This window comes from Microtus oregoni, unplaced genomic scaffold (assembly GCF_018167655.1).
Source record: "Microtus oregoni isolate MIOR12 unplaced genomic scaffold, Mior012 000049F_ref0000343, whole genome shotgun sequence".
NCBI classification, from domain to species: domain Eukaryota; kingdom Metazoa; phylum Chordata; class Mammalia; order Rodentia; family Cricetidae; genus Microtus; species Microtus oregoni.
The window spans coordinates 4,676,591-4,689,980 of record NW_024543223.1 but is presented as its reverse complement, the minus strand read 5'-3'; the positions used below and the strand labels follow the sequence as shown (position 1 = coordinate 4,689,980).

The 13,390-nt window shown below is 43.1% G+C and overlaps 1 protein-coding gene across 2 annotated transcripts in view; it reads right to left on the bottom strand.

The window, feature by feature from the left end:
* Window positions 1–13,390, bottom strand: part of LOC121436398 (huntingtin-like) — a 144,467-nt gene that overhangs the window by 20,494 nt on the left and 110,583 nt on the right. For both annotated transcript variants that reach the window (XM_041636237.1, XM_041636238.1), the window contains exons 48-53: window positions 11,776–11,989; window positions 10,738–10,883; window positions 8,572–8,749; window positions 7,541–7,636; window positions 4,920–5,107; window positions 2,368–2,494 (exon numbers count right to left, since the gene is read on the bottom strand). In XM_041636237.1, the coding sequence (XP_041492171.1) occupies window positions 2,368–2,494; window positions 4,920–5,107; window positions 7,541–7,636; window positions 8,572–8,749; window positions 10,738–10,883; window positions 11,776–11,989 (949 nt within the window). The remainder of the gene's footprint in view (window positions 1–2,367; window positions 2,495–4,919; window positions 5,108–7,540; window positions 7,637–8,571; window positions 8,750–10,737; window positions 10,884–11,775; window positions 11,990–13,390) is intronic.

The window sequence follows — 13,390 nt, the reverse complement described above, 5'->3', positions numbered from 1 at the left end:
ACCATGAGATTTCAGACCAGACCATAGAACCACATACATGATAATTCGGTCTCTGTAAAGCTGGTGAGATTAGTGTCAGCAAGATGGCTGACAATATGAGTTCAATTCCCAGGAACTACATGGGAAAAGGAGACAACCAATTCCTGCTAACTATCCTCTGCCCTCCATGTACACGCTGCACTATGGGCATGTTCATGTGAGTCATGTCTCCATAAAGTAAATAAACATAAATAATGAAAACCACTCAGAACAGATTGGAAAAGCATGGCATTGGGCTGGGAACACTCCAGCAAGCAGCAAAGGCAATCTAGGAGGCCATTCCTCAGGTTCACTAAAGAGCTACATCAGAGTAAAGTTCAACAAATGGCTGCATTTGGTGTTCCCACCATGAGTCAAGAAGATCTGCAGTACTCCTTGTAAGGCAAGGATGGAACAAAGATAGAAACGAAGAATATCAAATCTCGGATCTCCTGGAACATAGGGTATGACTCAGACTCAAGTGAGTTTGAAGGGAATTTGCTTAACTAGTGATTGGTGTGGCAGGGCCCAGCCCATATATGTGGTACCACTCCTGGGGTGGGGGTCCTACATGCTTTGATAAAGCAGGCGGAGTAAGCCCTGGTGAGCAAGCTGGCAAGCAGCATTCCTCCATGGCTTCTACTCCTGTTTCTGCCTCTAGGTTCCTGTCCTGGCTTCCTTCAGGGATAGACCTTTGTGTTATCAGGAGAAATAAACCCTTTCTTTCCCATGTTGCTTTTGGTCATGGTGTTTACTAAAGTAACAGAAACATAACTAAGACAGGCAGGAAAACAATTCTTCATAAGAGTTGCCTGATTCCTACTCAGAAGTTACTGGGGACAGTGATAAACTGTTTAATTTATGGACATAGGAAACTGAGGTAGGCTGCTGAAATCTGAATAAGAAAACCTGAAGAAGCCTAAGGTACTAACATGGATCAGACAGTGGATCAGGTACCTGGGCTCTTCCAGGAAATACCCCAGCAGGGGAAGGCTATGAAGATTATAATCACACTACCCAATCACACCCTGTGTGGTTTGAAAGAGTTTGGTCCCCATATTTGCATATTTAGCCCCCAGTTGATAAACTGTTTGAGAAAGGTGAGGAGATGAGGCCTTGTTAGAGGACATATGCCACAGTGAGAAAACAATGAGGTTTGAAAAGCTCACACCTAGCCCTGTATCTCTCTCTCTCTCTGCCTGCTGTTTGTGGATCAAGATATAAAGCTCTCAGCTACTGCTCTAGCAACATGCCTGTCTACTTCCCACCATGATAATAATGGACTAACCTACTGAAACTGAAAGCAAGCCTCCAACTAAATGCTTTTTTTCATAAGAGTTACCTTCTTCATGGTATCTTTTCACAGTAATAGAACAGTGGCTAAGACACACCCTCATCCAGAAAAAAAAAAGGCGGGGGGGGAGGGGGGCAATTTAGATTGTACTTCAGAAATCAAGAGAAGAAGCCTGACAGGAGAACTACTCACGCTGCTGCTAAGACACTAAGTATATTCTTCATGTTCACATCTGTGGCAAACACATCAAGTGGACACAATACCCATTTTATGGGCCATAGCACTGTGGGTCCCACATTGTTCAGCCAAGGGATGAGTGGGGCTGTCTGGCCAAATCTATCTTCCCTCATCCTACCACCCTGGCTCCTGTGACACTTAGCCTGCCATGTTCCCCAAGTTGCACATTTCACATAGGAGAAAAATGACCTAAGTGAGAACACGAGGTCAAAGTAGCAGACAGAGGAAATCACTTCCACTACTTACAGTTTGTTGCTGTAGCCCTGGAGACTGAACTCTGGTCTTAATTGGTGCTAGGCAAACACTACAGAGTGAGCCATATTCCCAGCCCACTTGTACAGTTTAGTCTGAATATGAAGACAGGATCTGGCTTCTTACATGTGTATCTTTGTTCAAAAAGCCTGATATGCAACCATACACACTGCCTCGTCTATGTGCACCTAGGTCTATTTTCTTTCTTTTTTTTTTTTAAAAATATTTATTTATTTATTTGTTATATATACAATATTCTGTCTGTGTGTATGTCTGCAGGCCAGAAGAGGGCACCAGACCTCATTACAGATGGTTGTGAGCCACCATGTGGTTGCCGGGAATTGAACTCAGGACTTTGGAAGAGCAGGCAATGCTCTTAACCACTGAGCCATCTCTCCAGCCCCTAGGTCTATTTTCTTATCATAATTCCATATGTGCTGTGAAATGTGTGAAGGTTTGTTCCGTTCCCATTATCCCAGAACCTTTCCAGTTGTCATGAGATGGCACTACCCTGGAGCTTCGGGCATGTGTGTGGTATATGGGGACTGAGGAGGATTGTGGGGTACCTAGGGTGTTGATGCGATAGATGAACTCCTTGAGGATCTCCTTCTCCTGGAGGAATTCTACAGGGATCTCAGGGAACACTGTGCCAAAATCCCCTCCAGGTTTGGGTGACCACCCAAGTTTCCATACCTGAGAAGAGGAAAAGAGAGTAACAACTGGATGGAGATGCCACTAGGAAAACAAGAGACACCCCCCCCCCCTTATCTCAACTAGTCTCCCCACTGAGCCAGCTGCACTCCCCTCACTACTCACACAGGTTTTTCCAGAGCCAGTGCTTTTCCACAAAAGGCTCCCACCCCTTTGCTAGAACCTTTAAGCCCAAGCTTGACTCCCACCACTCTGTTCTGCCTTCCCAAAGCCAATCCTCTTCTTGTTACACCTTCAGACCGGGCTGTACACAAGCTAGATTCCTTGTGGGAAATGCTGGGGCCCACAAACATTAATGTGTGTTAGAAAAAAGGCAAACACTAATGAAGTTCAGTCCCGTGTATAAATATGTGTTGGCAGTCAGGCACAAGGCCAACCCTACTGTTCATTCTATCAATTCTGACAAGTTGAGTTCTGCCATTAGATATCCAGACAAGCACCATGCACAAAACGAAACCCTGAGGCACATCCTATATTATTCCAGTAGCAAGACCATCTTGCCAGCTCAGCTATGTGCCTCAGTGAAGCCATGAGGACCTAACAGAGCCTCCCCAGATTCCTACAACCAAGCTCTCTTTATCATAGTAAAGCCTTCTATAAATCTCTTATACAAGCATAAAAGTCTCTGGGGCATGCCCAGGGGAGGTTCTGCAATGCTTGCTACAGTTGCCTTTGTACCCAGGGCATTTAAGGGAGCAGATTAAAAGCACTTGATGGAGTTTTACCTACAGCACATGGCCTATGTAGGCAGATCCCCTATAGCCTTCTATGACCTCTATACTGCCTTCCTGCACAGTCTCCACAAAGAATGCTTCCTGCCCAGGGTTAAAACCCATGCAGCAATGTTGGATGATCTCCTGGATTTCTATTGTGCTCTTCCCAATGTCCACAGCTCTTTCTGTAAGTACTTCCAGCACAGTGAAGCCACAGTACTCAAAATGGGCCTCTGCAACTCTAAGGTCCAATGACTGTCACTTTCTAAATGTGAACTTTTCCAGGATCTTACATGCGAATACACGCATGTAGAGACTGTGGCCCAGCAGTAGGCACATGCCCTATTCTAGGAAGAAAAAAAGTACTTTTCCCTTGGGCCTGGTTTTGTGTTCTGGCTTAAGTCAGCTATGAGCCAGCTTTGTTTTCTTGTTGAGGATTTTTGTAGGAAAGGATATGTCTAGTGTGCTATTTCAGCAGACTTAGGTCAGCATAGCTGCTGTTAACCCTTTTCCCATACTAAGTTCCTGCTGAACCAAGAGCCTGTCTATTTTATGCTGATATGCGAAGAAAATTTCAAGAGAAAACCCACAATAGTGCTTGTCCCTAAATTTAAGAATCAATCTTTCTTTCTCTCTGATACAGTCTCTCATTATGTAGCTCTGGCTATACTGGAACAATGTAGACCAGGCTGGCCTAAAACTCAGAAATCGTGTTGGTTTTTTTCCCCACACACCACTATGCCCAGCTTTGTATGAAATCTTCAAAGGTGACACCTTTTAAAGAAAATAATTGAAGAGTAAAATTTCAGGTTTACCATAATTAGTCTAATCACTTCAGAATCACATCCAACATGAACACATCAGTGGAAATGAAGGTTAGTACTTTAGTTCATTTTGAAAATAACCACTACACAGAATGCCTGGGGAACAATACAGGTGTCACAACTACCCACATGCAAAATGCTGGAACTACCACAGAGAGTGTTACGGCAATAAAGATTGTGTGATAAGTGGGCATGAATGCCTATAGCTAATTCTAGCATTAGGGAAATAGAGAAGAGGATCTCAAGTTTGAGGCCAGCCCTGGTTACATATCAAATTGAGCAAGATCCTACCCCCCCCCCCAAATCAAAATCAAAGGTCTGCATGAGGCCTCATCCTATAAAAAGAACTATATAGGCAATTGAGGAAAGCTGGAAACAGGAAAGGTGGCCTTACCAGAAGAACATACCAATTGGTTGTTCAGTTCTGAAAACATACATACAGGGAGGATTATACAGACTAATCAGGTTATATTTAAGAATAGACACACACACACACTTTCTTCTTCTTCTTCTCTCTCTCTCTCTCTCTCTCTCTCTCTCTCTCTCGCACACACACACACACACACAGTAACAATTAGTGAATAAAAAGGCCATGAATTTAAAGATCAGGAGGGACACATGGGAAGGTTAAAAGGGAGGAAAGAGAAAGGAGAAATATTATAATTAAATTATAATCTCAAAAACAAAAAAACCAAGGGTGGAAAATGTACCTCAGTGATAGGTATGACATTTGCCTTGCATGCACAAGATTCCAGTACTCTTGCCCCCCTTCTCCTGAATCTTCCCCAAAATATTCCACTTCAGTCTTAGGATCACCCCACCCCAAGGCTGCTAGTAAATACCACCTATCCTATTTCAGCAATGACTTACCAGAGGGGGCACACGCGTATAGCTGTTGACCAGGGGGAGACGCGCCAGACTGATGACAATATTCTTAAGCACTGCCGTGAGGAATGAAGGCAGAGTACTGTTCCTTTTGTGGCCCAAGGCCAGCACTGACTGCAGGGATTCCACCATCTCTGCCACCATCTCGCAGGCCGAAGTGATATAACTGGGATCTACATAGAGAATGGTGATCAAGAGGGCAGATTCTGTCAAAACACACTGCAACTCTGCTATCCTTCCTCTGTATACCCATGGAGAAGAGCGTATCAAGCCTACCAACCCCTGTCCAGTCTACCAGACTGTTGGCTACTCACATAAGCCCACCTGGAATGCATCCAAAACCAGCAATTCTTACAATTTCTGTGGCGAATACAGTAATAGTCTTGAACCTGAGTTTCAGCCTTGGATGGAAATTTTAGAGGCAGAGTGATGATGAAAATTCCAGAGCCACCAAACTGTCCTGTCAGAGTCTTGAAGGCAGGGACTGTTCATATTTCCTGAATCTCAATATAGCATGGAATTAGAAAACTACTTGTTACTAAACAAGTAGTAAAATGGACAGATAGTTACCTTTGCCCATGAGATTCAACAATTTAGGCAACTTCCTAGTATAGAAAAAGGATCCTTATTAAACTTAAGGAATTAAGCCCCTAGCTAAAAGAATGATGCATATTAGACTAACTTCAAGTAGCATCAACTAGGAAGGAAGAGATAGCTGAGCAGTTAAGAGGACCTGGGTTCAATTCCCAGCAACCACATGGTAGCTCCTAACTATCTGTAACTCTACTCCCATGAGATCTGGCACTTTCCTCTGGCCTCCTTGGGCAATGCATGCATGTGGTGCAGCATACATGCAGAAAACATCTTCACACATAAAATTAAACAAAAAAAGTACTAACTGGAGGTGACTTAAAAAACTTAATAAAACCCAAGTTACTACTTCTGACCAGAATCTCATTAACTGACCTCAAGAGAGTTACAGATGAGCATAATTATATAGGCCTTAATTAAGTAATCTCCTGCCACTGGGCCAACCTGCCCAGTCTCATGATGGTGGGCATTTGCCTTAGTGCTTCACATGGCTTGATTTTCTTACCTGCATCTTATCCTCACAGAATTACCTGAGCTCCTGCTAAGCTGGGGGGGGGGGGGAACAAGCTATGAGGTGGAGGTTTCCTCACTTTGTGAGTATTAATAAGAAATTATGAAATCATAACTCAACTGCAGGAACTGTAGGGGCTCAAGACAGAAACAAAGTGAGAACCCAGCATATACTTAAATGGCGTTGCTTATGGGCCACTATGGAACCCTAAAATTTTGGAACAGGAGCTGGAAGACTACAGACAAGGAAGCTCTGTCTATAAGTATCTCCATCTTTTTTTTTAAAATTATTTATTAATTATGTATACAGTATTCTGCCTGAGTGTATCCCTGCAGGCCAGAAGAAGGCACCAAATCTCACTGTATATGGTTGTGAGCCACCATGTGGTTGCTGGGAATTGAACTCAGGAACTCTGGAAGAGCAGGCAAAGCTCTTAACCACTGAGCCATCTCTCCAGCCCAAGTATCTCCAACTTTTAAAATGGTTTCTCTCAGCTCAACTCAAATTCATGACCCTCCTACTTTGGCCTCCTTAGTGCTGCAATTACAGACAGGCTCATGTCACAATGCTGGGCTGTGACTAAGCATTTCTCTATACCTATTTCTGGAGCAATAAAGCAGGGCTGAGGCTCCTGTGACCCTAGGAAAGATAAACATTCATGGCGCCTGCTTTCCCACCTGTGTGAGAAGGGCTGCAGCTGTAGGTTGCATTCCTACTATTTGAGCCTCTAGGGTCAAGGAACTAAAAACATTCTAGAAGCCTAGTTAGGAGGCAAAAATTCAGTTGGTGAAATGTGTTCTGTCTTGCCACAACTACCCTAGAAGCAATAAGGAAGATCAGAAAAAGACAATGTGGTACCTAAGTTCAGAACAGTTTTAAATGATGGTGATTTCAGTAATTTTTTTTTCAATGTAATAGCATCTACCACTTAGGAGGTTGAGGCAGGAAGGTCATGAATTCACTGCCAGCCTGGGCTACAGAGTAATATTCTGTCACAAAACAAGTTACCAAATGCTACCAAAAGAGATGTCTGAAACAGTCATTAAGGTTACAGTATACTATGTGAGTATCTGCACTAACTTCAAATTCCTTAGTGTCTTGAGTTATTTATTCAAAATTTAATGTACACTTACAACAGGCCAAGCAGCAATTTTGGGAATACAGACAAGAAAAACATATTTTCATCCTCAAGTAGGAGTCATGTGTTAAGTACTGAGGACTAAGATGGGGGCTTCCCAGAAAAGAGGTGCAAATCCAGGCTGTGAGGAAGGATGTAGGATGAACCAAGTTCGTCCAAGGGGAGAGGGAGTCTTCACCGGAAAAAGAGGGCACACAAAAACAGGAATATGGATGCATCCATCGTCAGAAAACCTCAATCCTCTGGATGAGCTCTAGAGGGTTTCGTAGAGTTCAGAGTCCCACTTGACAAGTTTCTTTTGTGAATGATTGAAGGCCCCAAAGAAACACGGAAGGGGGAAAAGAGTAGGGAGGTCCTATGACTTACTTTGTATGTTTGAGTCTTCTCCTTCCTTTCTGATAGCCCTTGGAGTATCTGACCTGCTTTCTGAACCGAGAAGCTGGTCCCCAGGCTGCACTGCAACTGAAATCACAGCAGAACATACACTTTAACCCTACTTTCTACTCAAGTCTCCAAACCTGTGCAGCCTCATAAAAACTTGCAAAGACAGCTATGTCAACTTAAGGCTAGATTTCTAGAGACAATCTCAGTAAAACTAAAAGCACTGGATAACACTAAATGCAGGCATCAGTGCTTTGGATAATCATGAATACACAAAGACTTGTGCTTCTACATTTCAGTGCCATCTCCACTCTGAGAGTTTTTATCAGACTATTTATCAGCCAATACTGCTAAAAGCATCACTATGACTAAGAAGCTTAGCTTTTTAAAATTAATCCCTGGATCTTTGCTTCCAAGTTGACTACAAATGCACAGATGAAAACAATTTAAACAATGAAAGATCAAAACACCACTCTATAATGTTTAATTTAAAAACATAAAACTTCAAAACATCCTCTAACATGTAAACTATAATGTCCAATTTTTAAAAATTTTTAGCTAATGACCCTTGTTGAGGACACTGTTCCTAGAAAAGAATGAATCCTTTTATTTTATAACACATTAGCATTACAATGTAGCATGCAAGCACACACTTCAACTTTAACAGAAGTCATCTATTGAATGTAATCTTGTTAATTTTATAATCATTCAGGATTAAGAACATCAAATAGCCAACTAAGACTAAAGATCAAAGGGATAAAACTTAAAAAGTATTTTTTAAAAGCTGGAACTACAAACTCTAAACAAAATAACTAGAAAAGTAAATTCTAGTTAAGTTCCAGTGTAATATCAAGGTCTGGGAGTGGAAAGATGGGGCCTTCTAAAGGCAGCACCTATAATTCATCCATTCCACTCCAAGTCCTAACTGGTTCTTGGGAAATAGGAGACAAGAAGAAAAAGTATTCATGATTGATATGTATTTGTGAAGACAAAGTTATTCATAGACAAGGACTTACTGGCTTCCAGGATGAATCGCACGCAGTGGATGAGGGAGCAGGCATGGGTCACATACTCTGGGGAGGACAGCAGCCCCCAGAGGCCAGGCACCTGTAGTGCCAGGCAGCAGCAGTCTAGCCCGGCTTGGAGGTCCAGACTCAGTGGGATTTGCTCATGGATCAAATGCCATGACAGGGCCTAAAGGGAAGCACTGTTAGAATGCTCACCCAGTACTCTGTGCCTCCTGTATCTCTAGAGAACAGTGCCATTAAAAGTTATGGAAGACCTTGGGAGCTCAGTCCAGTGCTCCAGTGTGGGTCTCTGTCTCTATCTCCATCCATCACCAGATGAAGGTTCTATGATGATATGCAAGATATTCGTCAGTATTGCTATAGGATAGGGTCATTTCAGGTTCCCTATCCTCAGCTGCTCAAGGAACTAACTGGGGACCTCGGCTTGGGCATCTGGGAGCCACTCTAGGTTCAAGTCTCTTGCCAACCCTAAGGTGGCTCCCTTAACTAAGAATTGTGCTTCCGGAGCAGAAGGAGGGAGAACATGAGCAAAGAAGTCGGGACCACGAGGGGTGCACCCACCCACTGAGACAGTGGAGCTGATCTATTGGGAGCTCACCAAGGCCAGCTGGACTGTGACTGAAAAAGCATGGGATAAAACTGGACTCTCTGAGCATGGCGAACAATGAGGGCTGATGAGAAGCCAAGGACAATGGCACGGGGTTTTGAACCTACGTAATGTACTGGCTTTGTGGGAGACTAGCCAGTTTGGATGTTCACCTTCCTAGAAATGGACGGAGAGGGGAGGACCTAGGACTTACCACAGGGCAGGGAACCCTGACTGCTCTTTGGACTGGAGAGGGAGGGGGAGAGGAGTGGGGGCAGGGGGAGAAGGGTGGGAGGAGGGGGAGAAGAGTGGGAGGAGGGGGAGGGAAATGGGAGGCTGGGAGGAAGTGGAAACTTGTTTGTTTTTTTTTTCTCCTTTTCTCAATAAAAATAAAAAAAAAATATCGCAAGAAAAAAAAAGTTATGGAAGACCATGGAAAGATGGAGAGGCCAAGAGATGAGCCAAGTTCCTTCTAGAAAAATGGTTTTGACCCAGGTTTCTAGGTTGTCATTCCTAGGTTTCTTAATATTCAGTCCTGATCCACCTATACCTCAAAGTTCCAGCTTTCCCTCTGTTAGAGTACTCAACCACCCAGATATCTTTATCCTTTAGAACCCTGGGTAGCTAGAGAAACTTGTCCTGAGCTACACAGCCTCCAGGCAGAGGCTTTTCTCAAGGGCTCCTGTAACATAGGATTTCCAAATAGGATGTTTAAATCTCAGTCACAAAGCTGAGTTTGGAGTATTTATGACTAGTGACTTCTAGCAAGTTTCTGAACCTCTCTGAGCTTCCTTCCCTATGTGTAAAATGGGAACAGAGAGTTCATCCTTCAGCGTTGTTGTGGGAACCAAGCACCATGACATTGCCTGTGAGGTTCAGGGTATGACTAGGAGCTGCCACCCAGTACTTAACACATACACTTGCTTTCCAGTCTCCACTGGGCTAAGACAAGCTAAGACTACCTAACTCAGCCTGGTTCAGCTGGTGCCTCTGTACCACACTTCCTCAGGAAACTTTCTTTTCTTAGTGTAATGAGTCAACTCTTGCTCAGGATGGCGCACAGCTCTGGCACTGGTTGAAGCTCTTTTCTAGTAGTCATATGGCAAGGTAACAAAACTACAGAGCATGTGTATACATACTTTGAGGGGCCAAGTGTTCAATTTTCTGGGGGTGAGATGCCTAAGTTATTGCCCAACTTAAAACATAACACTGCCTAGATTTTAATTAGGATCCACCTTAGGATTGTAGTACTGAGACAAGAGGATGTCTTAAAGACCTCCTTGGTTCGCTGTGGGTGTTGTGGCGAGGGTGAAAGACTCAGTAAAGTCAGGAATTAGATTTTGACAATAGGCATTCTCTTCCTGCCTAAAGTTTACTGAAAAAGGCTCTAGCTCTGTACCCAGACACATCCTTACAAGCCAGGAACCCACAATTCTCCAGCCTCTACTTCCAAAGTAGCTGGGCTAATAGGCGTGCACTACCACACTCAGTCAGCTGTTGGCTTTCATCTTAGTGCTACTCACATAGCCTATCCTCACAGAGACACAGCATTTCAGGGCTGCTCTTACCTCAAGTGTCATTACCACAAACTTCACTATGTCTCCCTCCTTGTCAGGGGGAAGGTGCAAATGAGCAGGCACTTTGGAGACCACCACCAGGTATTGTGCCAGGGCACGGGCAAGTGTGGTCAGAGACTGGTATGATGCAGCATCACCTGAAACATGAGACTGGCATGAGTGACTCGGACTGTGCTTCACATGGCTATGTGGATTTGAGGATGCTAACACCAAGACAGCACATTTGTACATGCCCACCCATATGTGCTACGTACAGTCTGTACCTGGTTTGCCCTGAGACTAAGCCAGTATTCCTGAAGGGCTTAGAACCATGATAATCTAGGTCCAAGAGTAGTAGTAACAAAGAAAGACAGTTTAGAGTTAAGAATTTGGTGCAGTTTCTCATTTATGTCAGCCTGCCAGTGTTTTAGAACAACAGCCCTGACTATATATGTGCTTGGGGCGAAGCACCATGCTGGATCTGAAATACTTTTTAAAACTATGATAACCTGGGATTAGAGACATAGCTCAGCAGTTGAGAGTATTGGCTGCTCTTCCATTGGGCCTATGTTCAATCCCCAGTTGCCACATAGTGGCTCACAACCACCTGTAACTCCAGTCCATGAGATCTGATGCCAACTTCTGGCTCCATGGGCACTACATGCATGTGATGCAGACATATATGCAGATAAAACACCAATACACATAAAATAATTAAAAATTTAAGATAACTTGGGTCGAGAAGATGGTTCAGTGTATAAAGTGTATGCTACACAGCATGAGGACTTGAGTTTGGAATCCTGGCACTCACATTAAACCTACGTGGGATATGCACCTGTAACCTCAGCTGAGACAGCAGGACACCAAAGGCCTATTGGTCAGTGAATCTAATAGAGATGGCAGCTCTAGCTTCAGTGAGAGACCTTGCCTCCCTCTGGCTTGCACATTTTGCTACCACCATCCCATCACTCCAGAGAGAGACAGACAGACAGACAGAGAGACAGAGACACATAAAGAGAGAAACATCTAAGGAAACAATATTTAAATTACCAAGTAGATCATTCAACTTGCTCCAGTAGGCTGTGGGCTCTATAGGCAGAAAAGGCTGAAAGACTTGATGGACAGCAGGAAGCTGCTGAACAACACTGGTCACCCGGTCCAGAGTCACCCCCCGGGCTGCTTCAAAAAGGTGACTCTTCTGGCCAGTAGCAATCTCACTCATGCCAAGGCTTAAGCAAGGAGCCAAAAGGCTTAGGTTGAACTCCTGGATCAAACATTATAGGCCAGACAAACAAAAGCAAAGATGGTAAGCTTTCCTTCACATAGCTAATGCAACAAGCATTTATTTCCGAGATAATCCAAACTAGAGTACATGCCTGTGAAAATATTCTAGAAACATGGACACTCAGGCTCCTTACTTTTTGCCATAGAAGATTCTCTCTACCACACTGGGACTCTGACCTCAAGAAGGCCATCACCAGATGAGCCCTTGGACCTTGTATCTGTAGAGCTACCGGTCAAAATAATCCTCTTTTCCTTATAAAGCAGCTTGCCTCAAGTTACTTGTTACAGTAATAGAAGTAGAAAAATATTATCTGGAAAGGGTCTTAGTTATCATATAAATAGATAAAAGATAAAACTAAGTTGAATTTTCTATTTAAAAAGTATATTATATACATTAAAAATATATCAACAATTCCATTTAACGTACGTTCAGAAAATACTTCTGGCTTCTTTGTCGTACTTGAATTTTACAGTAGTATTTTTACTTTTATGATCTTAGATTTCTCTGAAATAATTCTAGAATGGCAAATTTTAATTGACATAAACAGTACACCAAGGCTAATATGCCAGGCATTGTTGTAGCCTGAGGCATAACAGCATCTGGAACAAGGGAAGGTGGTCTTATGTGTGATAAAGATCTGGTTGGAAAATCAGCATTTCACATGACAAAATTTAACAAATTTTACTTATTCATTTATTTATTTGGAGATAGACTTTCACTGTATGTAGACCAACATGCCATAAATAGAGATCCTCCTGTCTCTGTCTCCCAAGTGTTGAGATTAAGAGGATGTGCCACCATGCCTGGCCTCATATGACAGTTTTTATTATATTTTGCCAATATTTTTAGCCATTTAAGGAGTTAGGGGAAAGAACAATTTTTCAAATAGAACATCAAGCTTTAATATTAAAAACTGTATTTCATCATTAGTACCCCCAAATCAGACATTCCTATGGTCACAGCTGGAACTTTCATAGTTGTTAATAGGCCACTTAGCAACATGGAAAAATTTAACTCACTGATCCTGTACTTTGGATCTCTTCTTGTGTGCCCTACCCCCACACCTCCCATTAACCTCAGTTTCTGCTTCTCTTTTTCCCAATGGCATATGTCAAGGAGCTGTGGGTCCTTGTCTTCACTGGGGCAAGAAAGCAGCCCATTAAGGTAGCTTAAGGATGCTTGGCAGTAGAGCCAAGAGCAGGGAACTAATGTTTTCAAGGTCTAGACCAACTCTGCAGTATACCTTCTGATATTTGAGGGGTAAGTAGAAAAGAATTCCTCTATATCTAGAGGGGATAGGGCACCTCACCACATGGTGGGCATGATGGATAATACTGAGGTCAACTTAGCAAGATCTACAATTACTTAGAAGACAAGCCT